At 44.7% G+C, this 14,695-nt stretch overlaps 1 protein-coding gene across 3 annotated transcripts in view; it reads right to left on the reverse strand.

Annotated features, from left to right (window-relative positions):
• The window catches only part of ADAM12 (ADAM metallopeptidase domain 12), a 375,334-nt gene that overhangs the window by 86,858 nt on the left and 273,781 nt on the right, over positions 1-14,695 (reverse strand). For all 3 annotated transcript variants that reach the window (XM_034931678.3, XM_034931680.3, XM_034931679.3), the window contains exons 7-9: positions 9,829-9,894; positions 8,639-8,710; positions 1,124-1,293 (exon numbers count right to left, since the gene is read on the reverse strand). In XM_034931678.3, coding sequence (XP_034787569.2) covers positions 1,124-1,293; positions 8,639-8,710; positions 9,829-9,894 — 308 coding nt within the window. The remainder of the gene's footprint in view (positions 1-1,123; positions 1,294-8,638; positions 8,711-9,828; positions 9,895-14,695) is intronic.

The raw sequence follows: 14,695 nt of genomic DNA on the forward strand, positions 1-14,695 counted from the left end.
ATTTAGATTGTTGTAAGATTGTTCCTTTTTTTTTTTAAGTATAAAAGCATCGGCAACATCTCAACAATTTTTGTGTTATAATAGAGCTATGCTTTCCCTTAGTTTATCATCTTCTAGTTGATCCTGCTGAAATTGTCCTCTTTATTGTTGTCTCTCAGTAGAGTGGAGACTTCTGAGAGCAGGGAGATTTACAGTGTTGGTCACCACTGTGTTCAAAGCCCCCCAAACACTCTTTGGTTCCTAACGGGTGATGCATATTGATTTAAAGAGGGAACACAAGGTTAATGTGCTATACTTCCTGGTATTCTCTGATCTAGAAAACCAAAGAGTCACAGCCACAACAGGAGGAGGAATAAAGTCTTTTTTCCCTCCAGGAATCTGACAGTATTCACTCAAAGTACTGTCCTTAGATCTTGTATAAACATACATTTTCCACTAATAATGATGAATCTTTAAAAACAGGCTCCTCGGCCGGGCGCGGTGGCTCACGCCTGTAATCCCAGCACTTTGGGAGGCCGAGGTGGGCGGATCATGAGGTCAGGAGATTGAGACCATCTTGGCCAACATGGTGAAACCCTGTCTCTACTAAAAAAAAAAAAAAAACAAAAATTAGCTGGGCGTGGTGGCGTGTGCCTGTAATCTCAGCTACTCGGGAGGTTGAGGCAGGAGAATCACTTAAACCAGGGAGTTGGAGGTTGCAGTGAGCTGAGATCATGCCACTGCACTCCAGCCTGGTGACAGAGAGAGACTCTGTCTCAAAAACAAACAAACAAACAAACAAACAAAAAACAAAACAAAAAAATAGGCTACTCAGAACAACTTTACATCACAGCTAAAATCAGAAAAATTGGTATAGAAGAAAATGTCCAGGTTCTAGAAGAAGGAAATGAGAATTCTGTAGAGGGACAGGTTTTCCAGGGTGTTCAGAGGGAGACTTTCCTAACAGACCTTCAGTTCCAGGTGAGGGTGGCATCTGCCCCCCTGGTGCGAGCTGAGAAGCCCCCTTGTACAAGGCAGTGTGCTCTGCAGAAAGGTGGCAGCTCCTGGGGCTGTGCAGGTGAAACGAAGGGCTTCGCCGAGGGCACTCCTTTTTTTTTTAAGCAGACAAGACGTAACTCCCTACCTGACAAGCTGCGCATTGTCATGGGATTTGCGAGGTAGAAGCTTCATCTTCCTCCAGTCCAGAAATTCATGGAGGCTGGTGAATGGGTCCTGACTTACAGAGCATTTGTCCACGTCATTCCACACTTCCACGCCTACCAACACGATCCGAATGTTCAGCGGTCTGTAAAACTGGGCAAAACAGGCAAAACTGGCATTGGAGTTGGGATCACGTTAATACAAACTCGAAATGAAAATTAGAACAGATTTGCGTTATTTGAGGGTCACTGACACAGGTGAGAAAAATATCTCTGTGCTCTTTGGTTCCTGTGGTGTTGGAATTTAAGAAATATTTGCAGTGCCTAATGCAAAGTGATGTGTTAACTAGGTTCTCGAAGATTGACCAATTAGATGCTGAAGTTATTAGCTTTTTTACTGTCTACTTGCATTTGTATGGAAGCATACATTTCAAATGACTCATTGGTGATTTAAAATGTACATACAGATGTGTATTATAGCTAAAGATGGCCAGTTAATATCCACTGCAAGTGAAACAATAAGTGAATTAGGATCTTTCAGACACTTCTGCCAAGGACAATAACTTGTTCATTTTGAGCAAAATGTTCTGCTTATTAGTTACTGAAAATGAATCTGTATTAATTTTTCAGCAAAGTCTCAGCTTTGGCCAACACTATCATATTCTGTCACCTATAATCAACGTAGGTTTTAATAAAATAAAGAAGTCAATATCTTTCAGAATAACAAAGGCATAAACAGAGCCGTTCTTCAGGAACATTAATGACTATCCTCCCCACAGCCAGAAGTTAGCTCACCAACAGTGTCATGGAAAGGTCTGTTAAATGAAGTTCCTCTTTTATGCGCCTGTGAAACAAAGCATCCGGCACACCACTGAAAGCCAGACTTCTCACTCCCCTGCCTGCCCCCACCATCTTTGGGTGTTCCTGACTTCAGCCTATGGCCCGTACCTGACTACACCTACAGGCAGGTCGTTCTGGGTCAGAGCAGGGAAAAGCAACTCCTCCAGGGACTAAGGGATGGCTTTGTCTCATAGGAGTTCAGAGGGCCAGGATGAGTGGTCAGGGTAGAGGTATGACCTACCCATTGTCCTCATAGGCATCACACAGACAAGCAGATGGCTTTGTACTCATGGTTGAGGGGGCTAGGACATGGTGTTACCTGGTTGGCTGTCAAATCTTTCAATGCCCCTAGTGTATGAGGCAGCACACAGGGAGAAAGCCCTCATCTTCTGAGATCCCAGGTAGCCACGGAGAAAAGGGTGGCTAGCGATAGCAGCCAAAGCCAAGCACCAGATGAAAGCAGGTCCTATTCTCAGTTGCTGGAAGCATCTGGCCAATAACAAAACTTAGGGAAGTTCTGCATTTGCTAGTTAGGCACCATTCCAACATGGTGAACTAAAGTAGAAGAAACTCCTCAAAGTTGAACATCTGACCCTAGATTCTAACCCACATAAGGTGAGCTCATCTTTTCCCTTGCTGGTCCCCACAGTCATCTGGTGAGCATTGGGTTAGCAGGAGAATATGACCGGGGTACAAAGTGCATCACAGAATATATGCTGATTGCATTGGTCCAACTTGGTTTCAAACAGATCACAATTACAGACATTACATGAATGAGTTAATGAGACGATTACATGACTACAACACAGCCCAACAGTTTGTTTTCAATCAAGAATTGCATGGCCCATGCTATCTACTTGCAAACTCCCAGCCCAGGCTTCCGGGGCGAAAATAAGTTCCTGGCCGGCTCTGGAACTCTGAATGCACATGTTTGGCTGCTGTCCACTGAGAGATTACATTTTCAGCTCTATTATATACAAAGGTAACAGTGATCAGAAAGCAGAAACGGAGGCGATCCAATGCTGATGCTCACACCAGCTTGCTAAGAGATGTCCTTGGGGTCAGACACCTTGCGTGGGCTCAGGGTTGGCATCTGGGAAGGAGACACTAGGTTTGCCTCCCAGGAGTGTTGCATGGAGCCAGTAATGAAGGTCAGCAAAGGACTAATTGTCATCATTCCTCAGTGCTAGGCTTGCTGCTTCCTCATCCAGGAGCTTTTCATGATAATGATGGGTTTTGCATTTCCACCTACTAGGCTTCTCAAACCACATCCTTAGAACAGATTTCATACTTAGTAGTAATATAACAGACAACCTCTCCTCTCCAAAATTAGTGCCATTGTTTGACTGTCATTTATGCTAAACTCACATCAAGTCATCATACATGATGCCTTTGCTGCCTGCTGTGAAAGTTCTTTCCAGGGCTGCTGACGGGTTCCTTTTGATTCTTCTTAATAACCACCACCACAGCTAATGTTTAGTGAGCATTACTGCATCACAGGCATGATGCCACGGTGGTTTCTGTGCTGTGGCTTAATCCTGAAAACAACTCCATGTGTTAAGAATCATTATTATTTCTATTTTATAGTCAAAGACATGGAGGCTTGGAGAAGTCTGGTGACTTAAGATTGCGACTCCATGGCTGGGGTTGGAACACAGGCCAGCTAACCCTGACGCTCATGTTTGAAACCACTAGGTAACACTGCCATCTTCTGTGAGCACTAAGACTCCCTTCCAAGACGGCCCACTGTGACCCCAGGCCCGGAGAGAAGCTCACGGGCCTCTGCTGTACAAATGGAGCTTGGCAGCTGCCTGCCTGACTTACAAAGCCCAGAACATACGTGGACACAGTCAGAGATCCAGCTGAAGCGATTCACCTGTTTACACAACAGCAACAAATATTTTCTTGCCTCTTGCTGTGGGCTGGGCCGGCAGTGGCAGAGAGAGCAAAGATTTGGATGCCCTCGCCCCTGCCACCCAAACGCTCAGAGGTCACCAGGGGCTTAAGGCATGGCACACTGAACTGTCAGTTCAGTTAACTCCAATACAGTGAACTGCCAAGCCGTGGTGCACATAGGAAGTTCAGCGACGCTGCACTGGAGACTTTTGGGAAGAAACAGTGAGGCGGAATCCCCTGGGGTCTAATGAAGGAAACTGCATCCTTCAGGCAACTGGTTTGGGACAGGAGGAGAAGAAAACTGTCACATGAGTGAAAATATCCTAAGAAATTCAATACACAGAGGCTGGACATGGTGGCTCATGCCTGTAATCCCAGCACTTTGGGAAGCTGAGGCAGGCAGATCACTTGAGGTTAGGAGTTTGAGGCCAGCCTGTCCAACATGGTGAAACTCCATCTCTACTAAAAATACAAAAATTAGTCAGGCCTGATGGTGGGTGCCTGTAATCCTAGCTACTCGGGAAGCTGAGGCAGGAGAATCACTTGAACCTGGGAGGTGGAGGCTGCAGTGAGCCAAGATGGCGCCATTGCACTCCAGCCTTGGGGATAGAGCAAGATTCTGTCTAAAAAAAAAAAAAAAGAAAGAAAGAAAAAAAAGAAATTAAATACAGAGACGATGAGTCCTTTCAGAAGCAGGTCCCTGAATTTGCAGCTGACACTAACTTCCTAATGAATAAGGAGGACAGTCTGGAGGTGAAGGGTGGAAGATGCAAACTCCATGATAGCTCCATGGGCAGGTGCGCTCCCCGGGCTCCTGTGGGAATGTAATGAGGACCCGGGGAAAATTCTCAGCATCTGGCCTAGAAGCATGAGTGTCAGACATGCCTTCTGTGTTTTGCTTATGGGGGGATTTCCTGAACATTCCAGAATGTCACCTTCATCACTAAACCACTCGTCTGTTTTCCAGTCTAGGATGTTCTCTTTCTCCACGCAGCAAGCAGTTATTAAGTTAGAATGGTCCAGGAGAGCCAAGACTTCAGCAAATGAGGAAGTTGCCACTGGCACAGTCGTTGTTTTCTGGACTGAGACACTTTCATTTGTAGAGTTGAAAAACTGAAATTTAGAATTGTGTAACAGAGCTGGGAGTCATCTGTTCATAGACTTGGAAGCACCAAGTCTCCCAGGGGGCCTGGGTATCTCCTCCAAGGTCTTTGGCATCTGCTGGGGATGGACAGGGATGTCAGGGCCAGGGGTAGCTGTATGCTCAGCAAATCGGCTCTCTCCCTGCCAGAAACACAAGGACAGCCAGGCCGGCAAACTCCACGGAGTCCGTTAGGACTTTTCCGAGGCACAGTGTTTTTTAATTACCACTGCAAGTTATTAACAAACCCCTAATTGCTCATTTTTGGTTTTGCAAACTGAAGCAAGATATAACCTAGAATAAATGTGAAGAAATACAAACACAGAGGACCCAAACACATCCCTTTTTTAAAATGGGGCTTCAGCAATTTCCAGTTTGGGTTTAATATAGTTTATCATTTCCTTTTGCTCCCGAGGTCTAAGAACTCATGTTCTCTTCTCGTTGGACAGTCTGAGGATAGCCTGAGGTCTTCGGGGCAATGGTCCAACTCGCTCACCTTGGAGTGGCACCTGCTGCTCCCAGCTCAGGCACCTAAGCCTTCCGCCCTCTAGGCCAGTGCATCTCAGTCCCACTTCATGTTAGGATAACTGGAGGACCCTGGAGAATATCTGTGCTTAGGCCCTGTGCCAGGTCAATCAAATCAGAATCCCTGGGCCAAGGTGTGTGAATCAATATTTCCAAAAGTAAACATATAAACAAATAGACAAACAAACTCCCCTCCAGGGGTTCTAATGTCCAGTCTAGACCGAGGTCCAGTTCTAACTGCCACGCCATCTTTGATGTCTCCTCTAAGACCCACCCTTCATCTCCCCTGCCAGGATTTGCCTTTCACCAGGATTCTGCTGCACCTGGACTATGGGATAAAGTTGAATCTGCAAAGAGTAACTACTGAAAACACATCAACAGGCAGGGGTTGCCAGGGAGTTTGACCTGCTTCAAAGGTGGACAAGGGCAATATCATCCCAGGATATCAACGGCCATGTGGGTTTTTCTGGCTTCCAGAAAGTTCCATGTAGCCACAGCCTCTCTCTGAGTGGCAAACCCAGATCTCTTGACTGTTCAGAGTGCCCTTCAAACTCCTCTTCCTGCTCCTCCTTTCCTGGGGTATGAAGCATCGTCTACCTGCCCCTCCACTCCAACGAAACTGGCGGTCATGTGGTCTCCCACTCGCCCTCAGCCTCTGCTTGGTCATCATGAGGTCCTGGGACTCACAGCAGGGGGAGTAGAGTCAAAGCCAAGAGCCCCTGCTGCTGGGAGTTGGCAAGACTAGCACTCATCCCTCGTCCTGCAAATGAATAACCTCTGCCCATCTCAGCCTCCTCTGCTTTAAAAATAAGAACAATAGTGTGTACCTGAGAGCGTGTGCAAAGCACTTAGAGCCCGGCACACAGTAACTGGTAAAAATAATAATCAGGAAACACATTCCTTCGAGCCTCTCTCAATCCTTGTCCTTCTCACATCCCCACTTCCCCTGCCCTGGGTCAGGTCAGGCCTTTATCCCTTCTTTTTCTTCTTCTTTTTTTTTTTTTTTTTTGAGATGGAGTCTCGCTCTGTCACCAGGCTAGAGTGCGATGGCGTGATCTCGGCTCACTGCAAACTCTGCTTCCCGGGTTCAAGCAATTCTCCTGCCTCAGCCTCCCGAGTAGCTGGGACTACAGGCGCATGCCACCATGCCCAGCTAATTTTTGTATTTTTAGTAGAGACGGGGTTTCACCATGTTGGCCAGGATGGTCTCGATCTCTTGACCTCGTGATCCGCCCGCCTCGGCCTCCCAAAGTGCTGGGATTACAGGCATGAGCCACCGTGCCCGCTCAGGCCTTTATCCTTTCTATGCAATAGGCTCCTCTCAGCCCTATTTGTCTTTGGTTATTCCACCCTCCATACTAACTGCAGGAATATCTTTCTACTATCCTGTGCGTCTCTCCCCTGCTTAAAAACATTCACCTAGCTCTCTATTCACTGCAGAGTAACATCAAGATGGCTTCGTAGAACAGCTGGGGCCTTGAGCACTGTGAATCTTTGCAGCTTCATCTCCTCCTGCCCTAGCTCTGCATGCATACATTTGCATACAATATGAGCATGCATGTACACACACACACATACATGCATGCAGGGCACACACACGTATGAACACACACATGAACACATATAGGAACACACATGCATGTACATGTACATGAAGCACATACATGTCCACATCACACATACTCCTTCTTCTGCTATGCTCATGGTGAAACTGAACTTTCCTTTGAGGATCCTCTCCCTGCAAAGACTCCCTGGCCCTGGGAATAAGTAAGTGATTCTCTTCTGCATCCCCATAAACCTCCATTCATAGCATGGATCTAGTTCTTAATGCCTTGGACCATGCTGTGTGGGTTGCATGTCTGCTTCCCTATGCAGCCTTGACATTCTCAAGTGGAGGGACCACATCTGATTCATTCTGAATTATTGATGCAGAGTGCATAAGGTCTTGTAATATGGAGCTGAATTTCTGAAAGGACCTTTGCCTTCATTTTTCTGAAAACTTAGAAAATGCAATTCAAATCGAATAAGATTGCTTGGAAACAAGGCTAGAGTGAGGCACCCTCACAAACCACTATGTGTAAAATCTGCTGTTTCAGAGGACCATGGATGTGAAAGGCTCAGCCATGACCAGATCCCTTCTCACACTGTCCCCACAGGCAAGAGATTCAGTATTGCTGAGAGACTATGGTTGCTTTAGGACAGCGGTCACCATCCACATTGCACATGAGAATTGCTGGGGAGCTTCTGAAAATTCGAGGTCTAACTTCCCCCCCGCCCTGCCCCTTGAGGGCAGCAATGCTTTCAGAAGCTCACAGGGCAACTCCAATATGCGGGGCTTGTGAGAACCCTATTTTAGGCTAAGGGTTGTCAGCATCAAATAGCCAACATCCTCTCTAGCAGGATACATTGAGGAAGGACAGGTAGTTTAGACAGAGAGCGCTGCCATTTTCTTTGCCGGCCCGCAGTGTGAGGAGCGGTTAGTGAACAAGTACCCCAGGAGTAGGACCTGGTTTGCAGGGGCTCCTCCAGCAAGGAAATCATCTTTGTGAAAGGTGAGTTTCTGACCTACTTGTTCTTGGCGAGGGATTTTCCAATAGCTGATTTAGCTGAAAGTCAACTTCTGTGTTCCAGGACAGTGAAGCCTATGGATCCCTTATAAATGCAAGCCCACCCTCAGGGTTACATTGGTACAGGCCTGCAATGATGGGGACAGATTGAAGGGGCCTGTGGGATCCGTCATCGGGAGACCTGGGAGAGGCCCGGCTCAGGAGGAATCCAAAGGATCAGGTGAACTCTGTAGGGGTTCTGGAGCTAATCGGGAAGTCCAAAACACCCTCAGACTGGTATTCCACCTGACCAGAAGAGAGCCTGGAGGAAGACATGTCACCAAGGCCACCATAGTCCAGACAGCTGTGGTTTGGCATCTCCTGAAGCTGCCCCAGGACCCAGGAATTACACACTCAGAGGACAGGAAACAGTTCCAAACCAAGGCCCAGAGGCAGAACCTCATCTCCTTGCTAAGTCAGATGAGGTCCCCCAACCTCATTTCCAAACATTTACATGATCTGAATGATTTAACTACTGAAAAAGAACTTACCTTGTCAACGTGATTAGCAATCTCTATTAATCGCTGCTTAACTTTTTCCAGATCTTTTCCTTGCCTCTGAAACTTAACAATTTTAAATGTCAGCATTAATACCAGCAAGAATATCAATCATGTTTCATCTTCCTGGCTTCTGGAAATGTGAAGTCTTGGGATTTTACAAACCACTGGGGACCCTCCACAGTTCATGGTAAAATGAGCTTGCATCCTGCCGACTAACTTTCCCGGCTGGGGACTCCCTGAAATTCCCTGAAATTTGCCTAAGCCAAGTGCTCTCAAGACAGCAACTTCTGCAATTTTCCAGCCTCATAAATGATGGAGGCAGTGACATGTTTTGGCAAAGAGGAAACAGACAACTAGAAGTCAGTCCAAAGCCATTTTTCATATCATCAACTTGATTTTAACTTCCTGAGAAATTTTCTTTATATTTGTTTTTAAAAATTAAAAAGTAAAAGTCATAGAAGCTCATGGCAACTTGTCAAACAATACAGAGGAGAATAGACAAAAAAATCAACAAATTTCCCATTCCCCTCTCTAATCTGACCTTCCAGAATGGGAATCATTTTCTGAAAAATAGTCAAGCCTGTTTCATTCATAGGTGTTGAAAGAGTCTATGAGAAAATATCACCCAATCACCCAATTCATATATGCCAATGAGGCAGTAAATACAGAGAAGATAATCTTTAGAAAAACTAATTCAAAATTAATTAAAATAAAAAATGAATGTAGTATCAAGCTATAGCTCAGAGGGGAGGATTTTTCTGCTGTGTCTCTATAGCCTTCATTCATTCATTCATTCCTTCATTTATTCATTTTGATTAATGACATATGGGATATTTTTTAAATGTCCCATTTTAAAGACTAAACTTTTCCCCAAAATGTTTTAGAATATAATCTAAAGCCTTCTGTCGTTCCTCTCAGTTAATTCTCCTTGTTTGGAGAGCTGAGCTATAGAGCAACTCTGTGTTTTCCTGCAGGCTTTGCCATTACTTTATATATCAAATAAATTTTTAATATTGTATGCTTTATAAAATCAGAAAACCATTGTTTCAATGGGTTGTTTCCACTGCTTTTAAGAGCACATAGGAAATGAGGTTCATTAAAGCAAGTAATAACTTGCAAAACATGTCCTTTTTTCTTTTATCTCTAACCAACCATACTGAGAAATTTTAAAAAGTTCTTACCTCTCGGTTGTCTGCCACGATCACCAGCTCCACATACTTAGTTGCCTTGAGGGTCTCTCTTTTATGCTGCCAAGAGTAAACATGCACTTAATCTCTCTTAATGCCTCTCTGGCATTAAGACTGTCAATGTCTCTCAATCTAAACACTTTAGGTTGAGAATGTATATCCCCCATCCCTGCCAGGCCCCCACACCTCCATTCCATCTAGAAGTTTACCCCAACTCCAACCAACTCTTTGTAAAACCTTCTCAACATGAGTAACCAGCTTCCATTTCCACTTGGAAAACCCTTAAAAAGGAGTTTAAGCTTTCTGCTGAATCATGGATTATTGGAGCAGAAAATCAAGATTATTAAACAAAACGAGTACATAAACAAACAACACCAAAGCACTCTCTAGAACAGGAGCCGGTCAAAGGTCGTTTATTTCAGACCACGTGTAGGTCTTCTCTGATGACCACATTTGAAGGTCATCAGAGAAGACGACGGAATTCAATGCACTGTGGCTGTTCCCTTTGTCTTTATGGTCCAAGTGTACCTGTTTTGAGACTTAAGAAAAGTGGAGGAGAATACATTTTGAACAGGAACTGTTTAATCATTTTTAAATGATCACATAAAAATCTAGTTAGAGGCAATGGAAGACCAGGGTGGTCTGGAGAAAGGGAAACTGTCAGACTAATGAACAGAGAAGTGAGAAAGGTATAAGGAGAAAAAAAAGAGCAAAAAGAAAGAGAACGGAAAGAAACAGAGTTAAGAAAAAATAAGACTGCAATATGCCCCTGGAGAACAGGGATTTCGTAAGAGTGAGACAGTTGAGAGAACATGGAAAGTGGATATGGAAGTGGATGAATGGAGATGATTCAGGCAGCAGAAATAGGAACCCCCGTCCCCCACAAAGGCAGCTCCTGAAGTGGATCACATTTTAATCAAACTTCCTCAAAAAGCATTCACACTCTTCTGTGAATTACTGGAAGAATTCCAAATGCATTTTTAAGAGAAATAAAGCAGTTCGTGGAGGGTGGTCTCAAAAAGCAAACATTAAAAACAAAAAACAAAGCCTTCTGTTTCTGCCATAAAATGCAGTTGGAGGAAGTGGGGGTTAAGTTGGTCTTTGGTCCTGATGACTGATATTGCTGGTTTATGAGTTAACTACACACACTGCTTCAAGTTTAAAACTTGCACGTTATAACCACTCTTCCAGACAAAAGCAAAAGAAAATCACAAAAGTATGCTTTGAATCAGGTTTCCAGTCACATAATCCTGAGGGAAACATCTTTTATAAAACAAATCCCCATCAGTCCGGGATCTTCCAAACAGATTTTTACAAGAAAAGGTTTGTATTATAGCAGTGTTCCTTCTTGCTGCCCAGCTGTGCTAATTCATGAATTTAGGTGTTCCTAAAGATATCTGGAAACCTTATGGAAAAGGAAAAATAAAGCACCAGGAAAGGTACAATTTCTCATATCTTTACAATGTTACAAGAAGAAACTGTTACGCTTTGTAACTATATGTTGTAGGCATGCTTTATGGTGATAACTATGCATTACTTATAAAAGAAAAGACATTTGCCCCCATGGTGCCCACGGGTGCACACAAAATGAGACACCTTCTGAAAGTGTGAAGATCTTGCCCTTTTTCCTCATTGAGGCGTGAAAGAGGCAGAACCCTCTCTGTTGTCCATAATTCCCTGATTAATCATTAAAAAATTTGGCTAATTACGCAGAAGAAAATATAGCTCTAGAAATGAAAAACTAATCTCTCATTGAAAAGCTCATGGAAAGGAATCTGGTTGTTTAGACGTTTACACTTTTCAGCCTGCAGAGGGGTGAAATAAACGACCATGGGATATTTCCAACTGGCTTAAGATCCCCATTTAGAAAATACACAATTCCAGATAATAAAAACAAACATGCGAACACAATTTTCCTGTCTCTGCAATTTTCAGAGAAGTCTACATTTTCTCATGAATTCAGAGAACTGCAAGCTCAGAGGGAAGCTTAACCACATAATAAAGAGAAGCACTGGGGGAGTCGCCGGCTCAGGGTGGAGGTTTATTCTCCTGTTAGCTGCACACACAGAGAGAGGTTTACATTATCCCCACGTGATTTCCACCTATCTGGCTGTCCAGTTAAAAAAAAACAACAAAGAATCATGTTTTTAAATTTGTGATATGGAGAGCAACATTTGAAACTGGTTGCTGAAGACATGGAACCAACCCAAATGCCCATCACTGATAGACCGGATAAAGAAAATGTGGTATACATACACCACGGAATACTATGCTGCCATAAAAAGGAATGAGATCATGTCCTTTGCAGGGACATGGATGAAGCTGGAGGCCATCATACTCAGCAAACTAATATAGGAACAGAGAACCAAGTGGGAGTTGAACAATAAGAACACATAGACACAGGGAGGGGAACAACACACACCAGGGCCTGTTGAGGGGTGGGGGATGAGAGGAGGGAACTTAGAGGACGGGTCAGTAGGTGCAGCAAACCACCATGGCACACGTATACCTATGTAACAAACCTGCACGTTCTGCACATGTATCCTGTTTTTTTTTTTTAAGAAGAAATTAAAATAATAATTTTAAAAAATTTAAAAAAAGAAACTGGTTGCTCTACTGGATTTTCATTTTGGGGGGTTATGAACAAAAGCCCTTCCTCAAACGGGAACATCAGCCTCTGGGATTAGCCCAAAAGTCTCCGTTCCCAGGTGGAGGCAGAGGCCTTCTTTGAATCTTGCTCAAGAAAGAACCAGTTCCTGGGCCTCTCAAAGTCATCAGAGCCAAGTTCCCCAGGATAAATAACCCCCGATCAGCCTGCAATGAGGACTCTGGCAATGGGAACTTAACTCAAGTTAGAAAAGCAAGTTGACATTGGGGCTATAATAAATCCTCATTGCAATTCTTTCTTCATATGGGTCAGACCATTTGTATAACATTTATTCATCCCATGCTATCTACCAGGGATGCTGTTTGCACTAGGCCCTGTGTAGGATGCTGGGGATACAGTGTGGACAGGAAACTCATATTCCTGAAACCCAGTGTCTTCCTGAAACTCATATTCAGGAAACCCAGTGTCCTCCTGAAACTCATATTCAGGAAACCCAGTGTCCTCCTGAAACCCATATTCCTGAAACCCAGTGTCTTCCTGAAACTCATATTCTGGTGGGGCCTGGGAGAAGGTGAGCCCATGCAGAATTAACAAAAGAAAGAGAGAGTCTGTGAAAAGTACAACAAAGGAAATAAACAGGGTTCTGCAGGTAGGATGAAGCTGGGCAGTGGGCAGGCCTAAGGTAGCCGAGGCCTGAAGGATGAGAAAGACGCATGTGTGGAAAGATTGTGGGAACAGTGTTTCAGGTAGATGGAATGGCAACAGCAGATGTCCTGAGGCTGGGGAGAGCTTGTGGGTGTTGGCAACAGGCTGTATGGCTGGAGTCTGGCGAATGGCGGACAAGAGTGGATGAGAGGAGGTGGAAGATGGGGACAGGACACTGGGGCCATGGCAAGGAGGTTGAGTGATAGCCTAATAATCTAAGAGCATGGGGGCCTTGAATGTGAGATTTTAAAAATATTGCAACTGGGCGTGGTGGCTTACGCCTGTAATCCCAACACTTTGGGAGGCCAAGATGGGCGAATCCCTTGAGGTCAGGAGTTCAAGACCAGCCTGATCAACATGGTAAAACCCTGTCTCTGCTAAAAACAGATAAATTAGCCAGGTGTGGTGGTACACGCCTGTAGTCCCAGCTACTCGGGAGGCTGAGGCACAAGAATTACTTGAACCTGGGAGGTGGAGGTTGCAGTGAGCCGAGATGGCACCACTGACTCCAGCCTGGGCAACACAGTGAGACTCCGTCTCAAAAAAAAAAAAAAAATATATATATATATATATATATATATATATAAAATATATTGCTCTGGCTACTGGAAGGAGAATGGATTCTAGGGGGATGATATTGGATGATACTGGAAGCTGAGAGTGCAGCAAGGAGGCCATGCAGTCGTCCAGGTGAGAGGTGGCAGTCATGATGGACATGGGTAGCCACATGCAAGCCAGCTGTGCTATCACCCGACAGCGAGAAAACAACAATCACAATGAGACCACAGCCAATGTGTCCATCGCCAGCAATATCAGCAAATGAAATGAATCAAAAGTTTGGTTTCTCTTCCTCTAGGCAAGAAAACAATCAGTATTAGCTCAAGCAAGCAACGCTCCACGCCTTGACTCTAAGATCACTTTCCGCGTATTTGTAAGTTGAGCTCCAATTTCGGTTAGGAAAGGTTGTCTCTACCATCCTTGACCGTGACTGGCATGGGGACAGCACACACTGATCATATCCACACAGGATACAGCCTCTGACACCTGGCCGACATGTAGGCGGGTAGAAGTAAACAAATGAGACATTCTGCCAGGAGAACAGGCTGAATCCGGCAAACTGAATGTTAATAGGGAGAAGTGTGAAGTATTGAAATTAAGCCTTAAAAACGAATGGCACAAGTGAGATCTATTATTTATTTATCCAGAGCTTCAGTGGATTTGAAACTCACTAGGAATCCACACCTGGAAAACTGGAGCCTCCACTCACATAAATAGATATTCAAAGCCCAGGGCCAAGGAAGTGGTGCTGCCCCGTTCCCCACCAAGCGGTTCTTTTGTTTTGTTTTGTTTTGTTTTTTGTTTTGAGACGAGTTTCACTCTTGTCGCCCAGGCTAGAGTGCAATGGCATGATCTCAGCTCACTACAACCTCTGCCTCCTGGTTTCAAGTGATTCTCCTGCCTCAGCCTCCCAGGTAGCTGGGATTACAGGTGCCTGCCACTACGCCCTGCTAATTTTTGTATTTTTCGTAGAGATGGGGTTTCACCACG

Source organism: Pan paniscus, chromosome 8 (assembly GCF_029289425.2).
Source record: "Pan paniscus chromosome 8, NHGRI_mPanPan1-v2.0_pri, whole genome shotgun sequence".
Taxonomy (NCBI): Eukaryota; Metazoa; Chordata; class Mammalia; order Primates; family Hominidae; genus Pan; species Pan paniscus.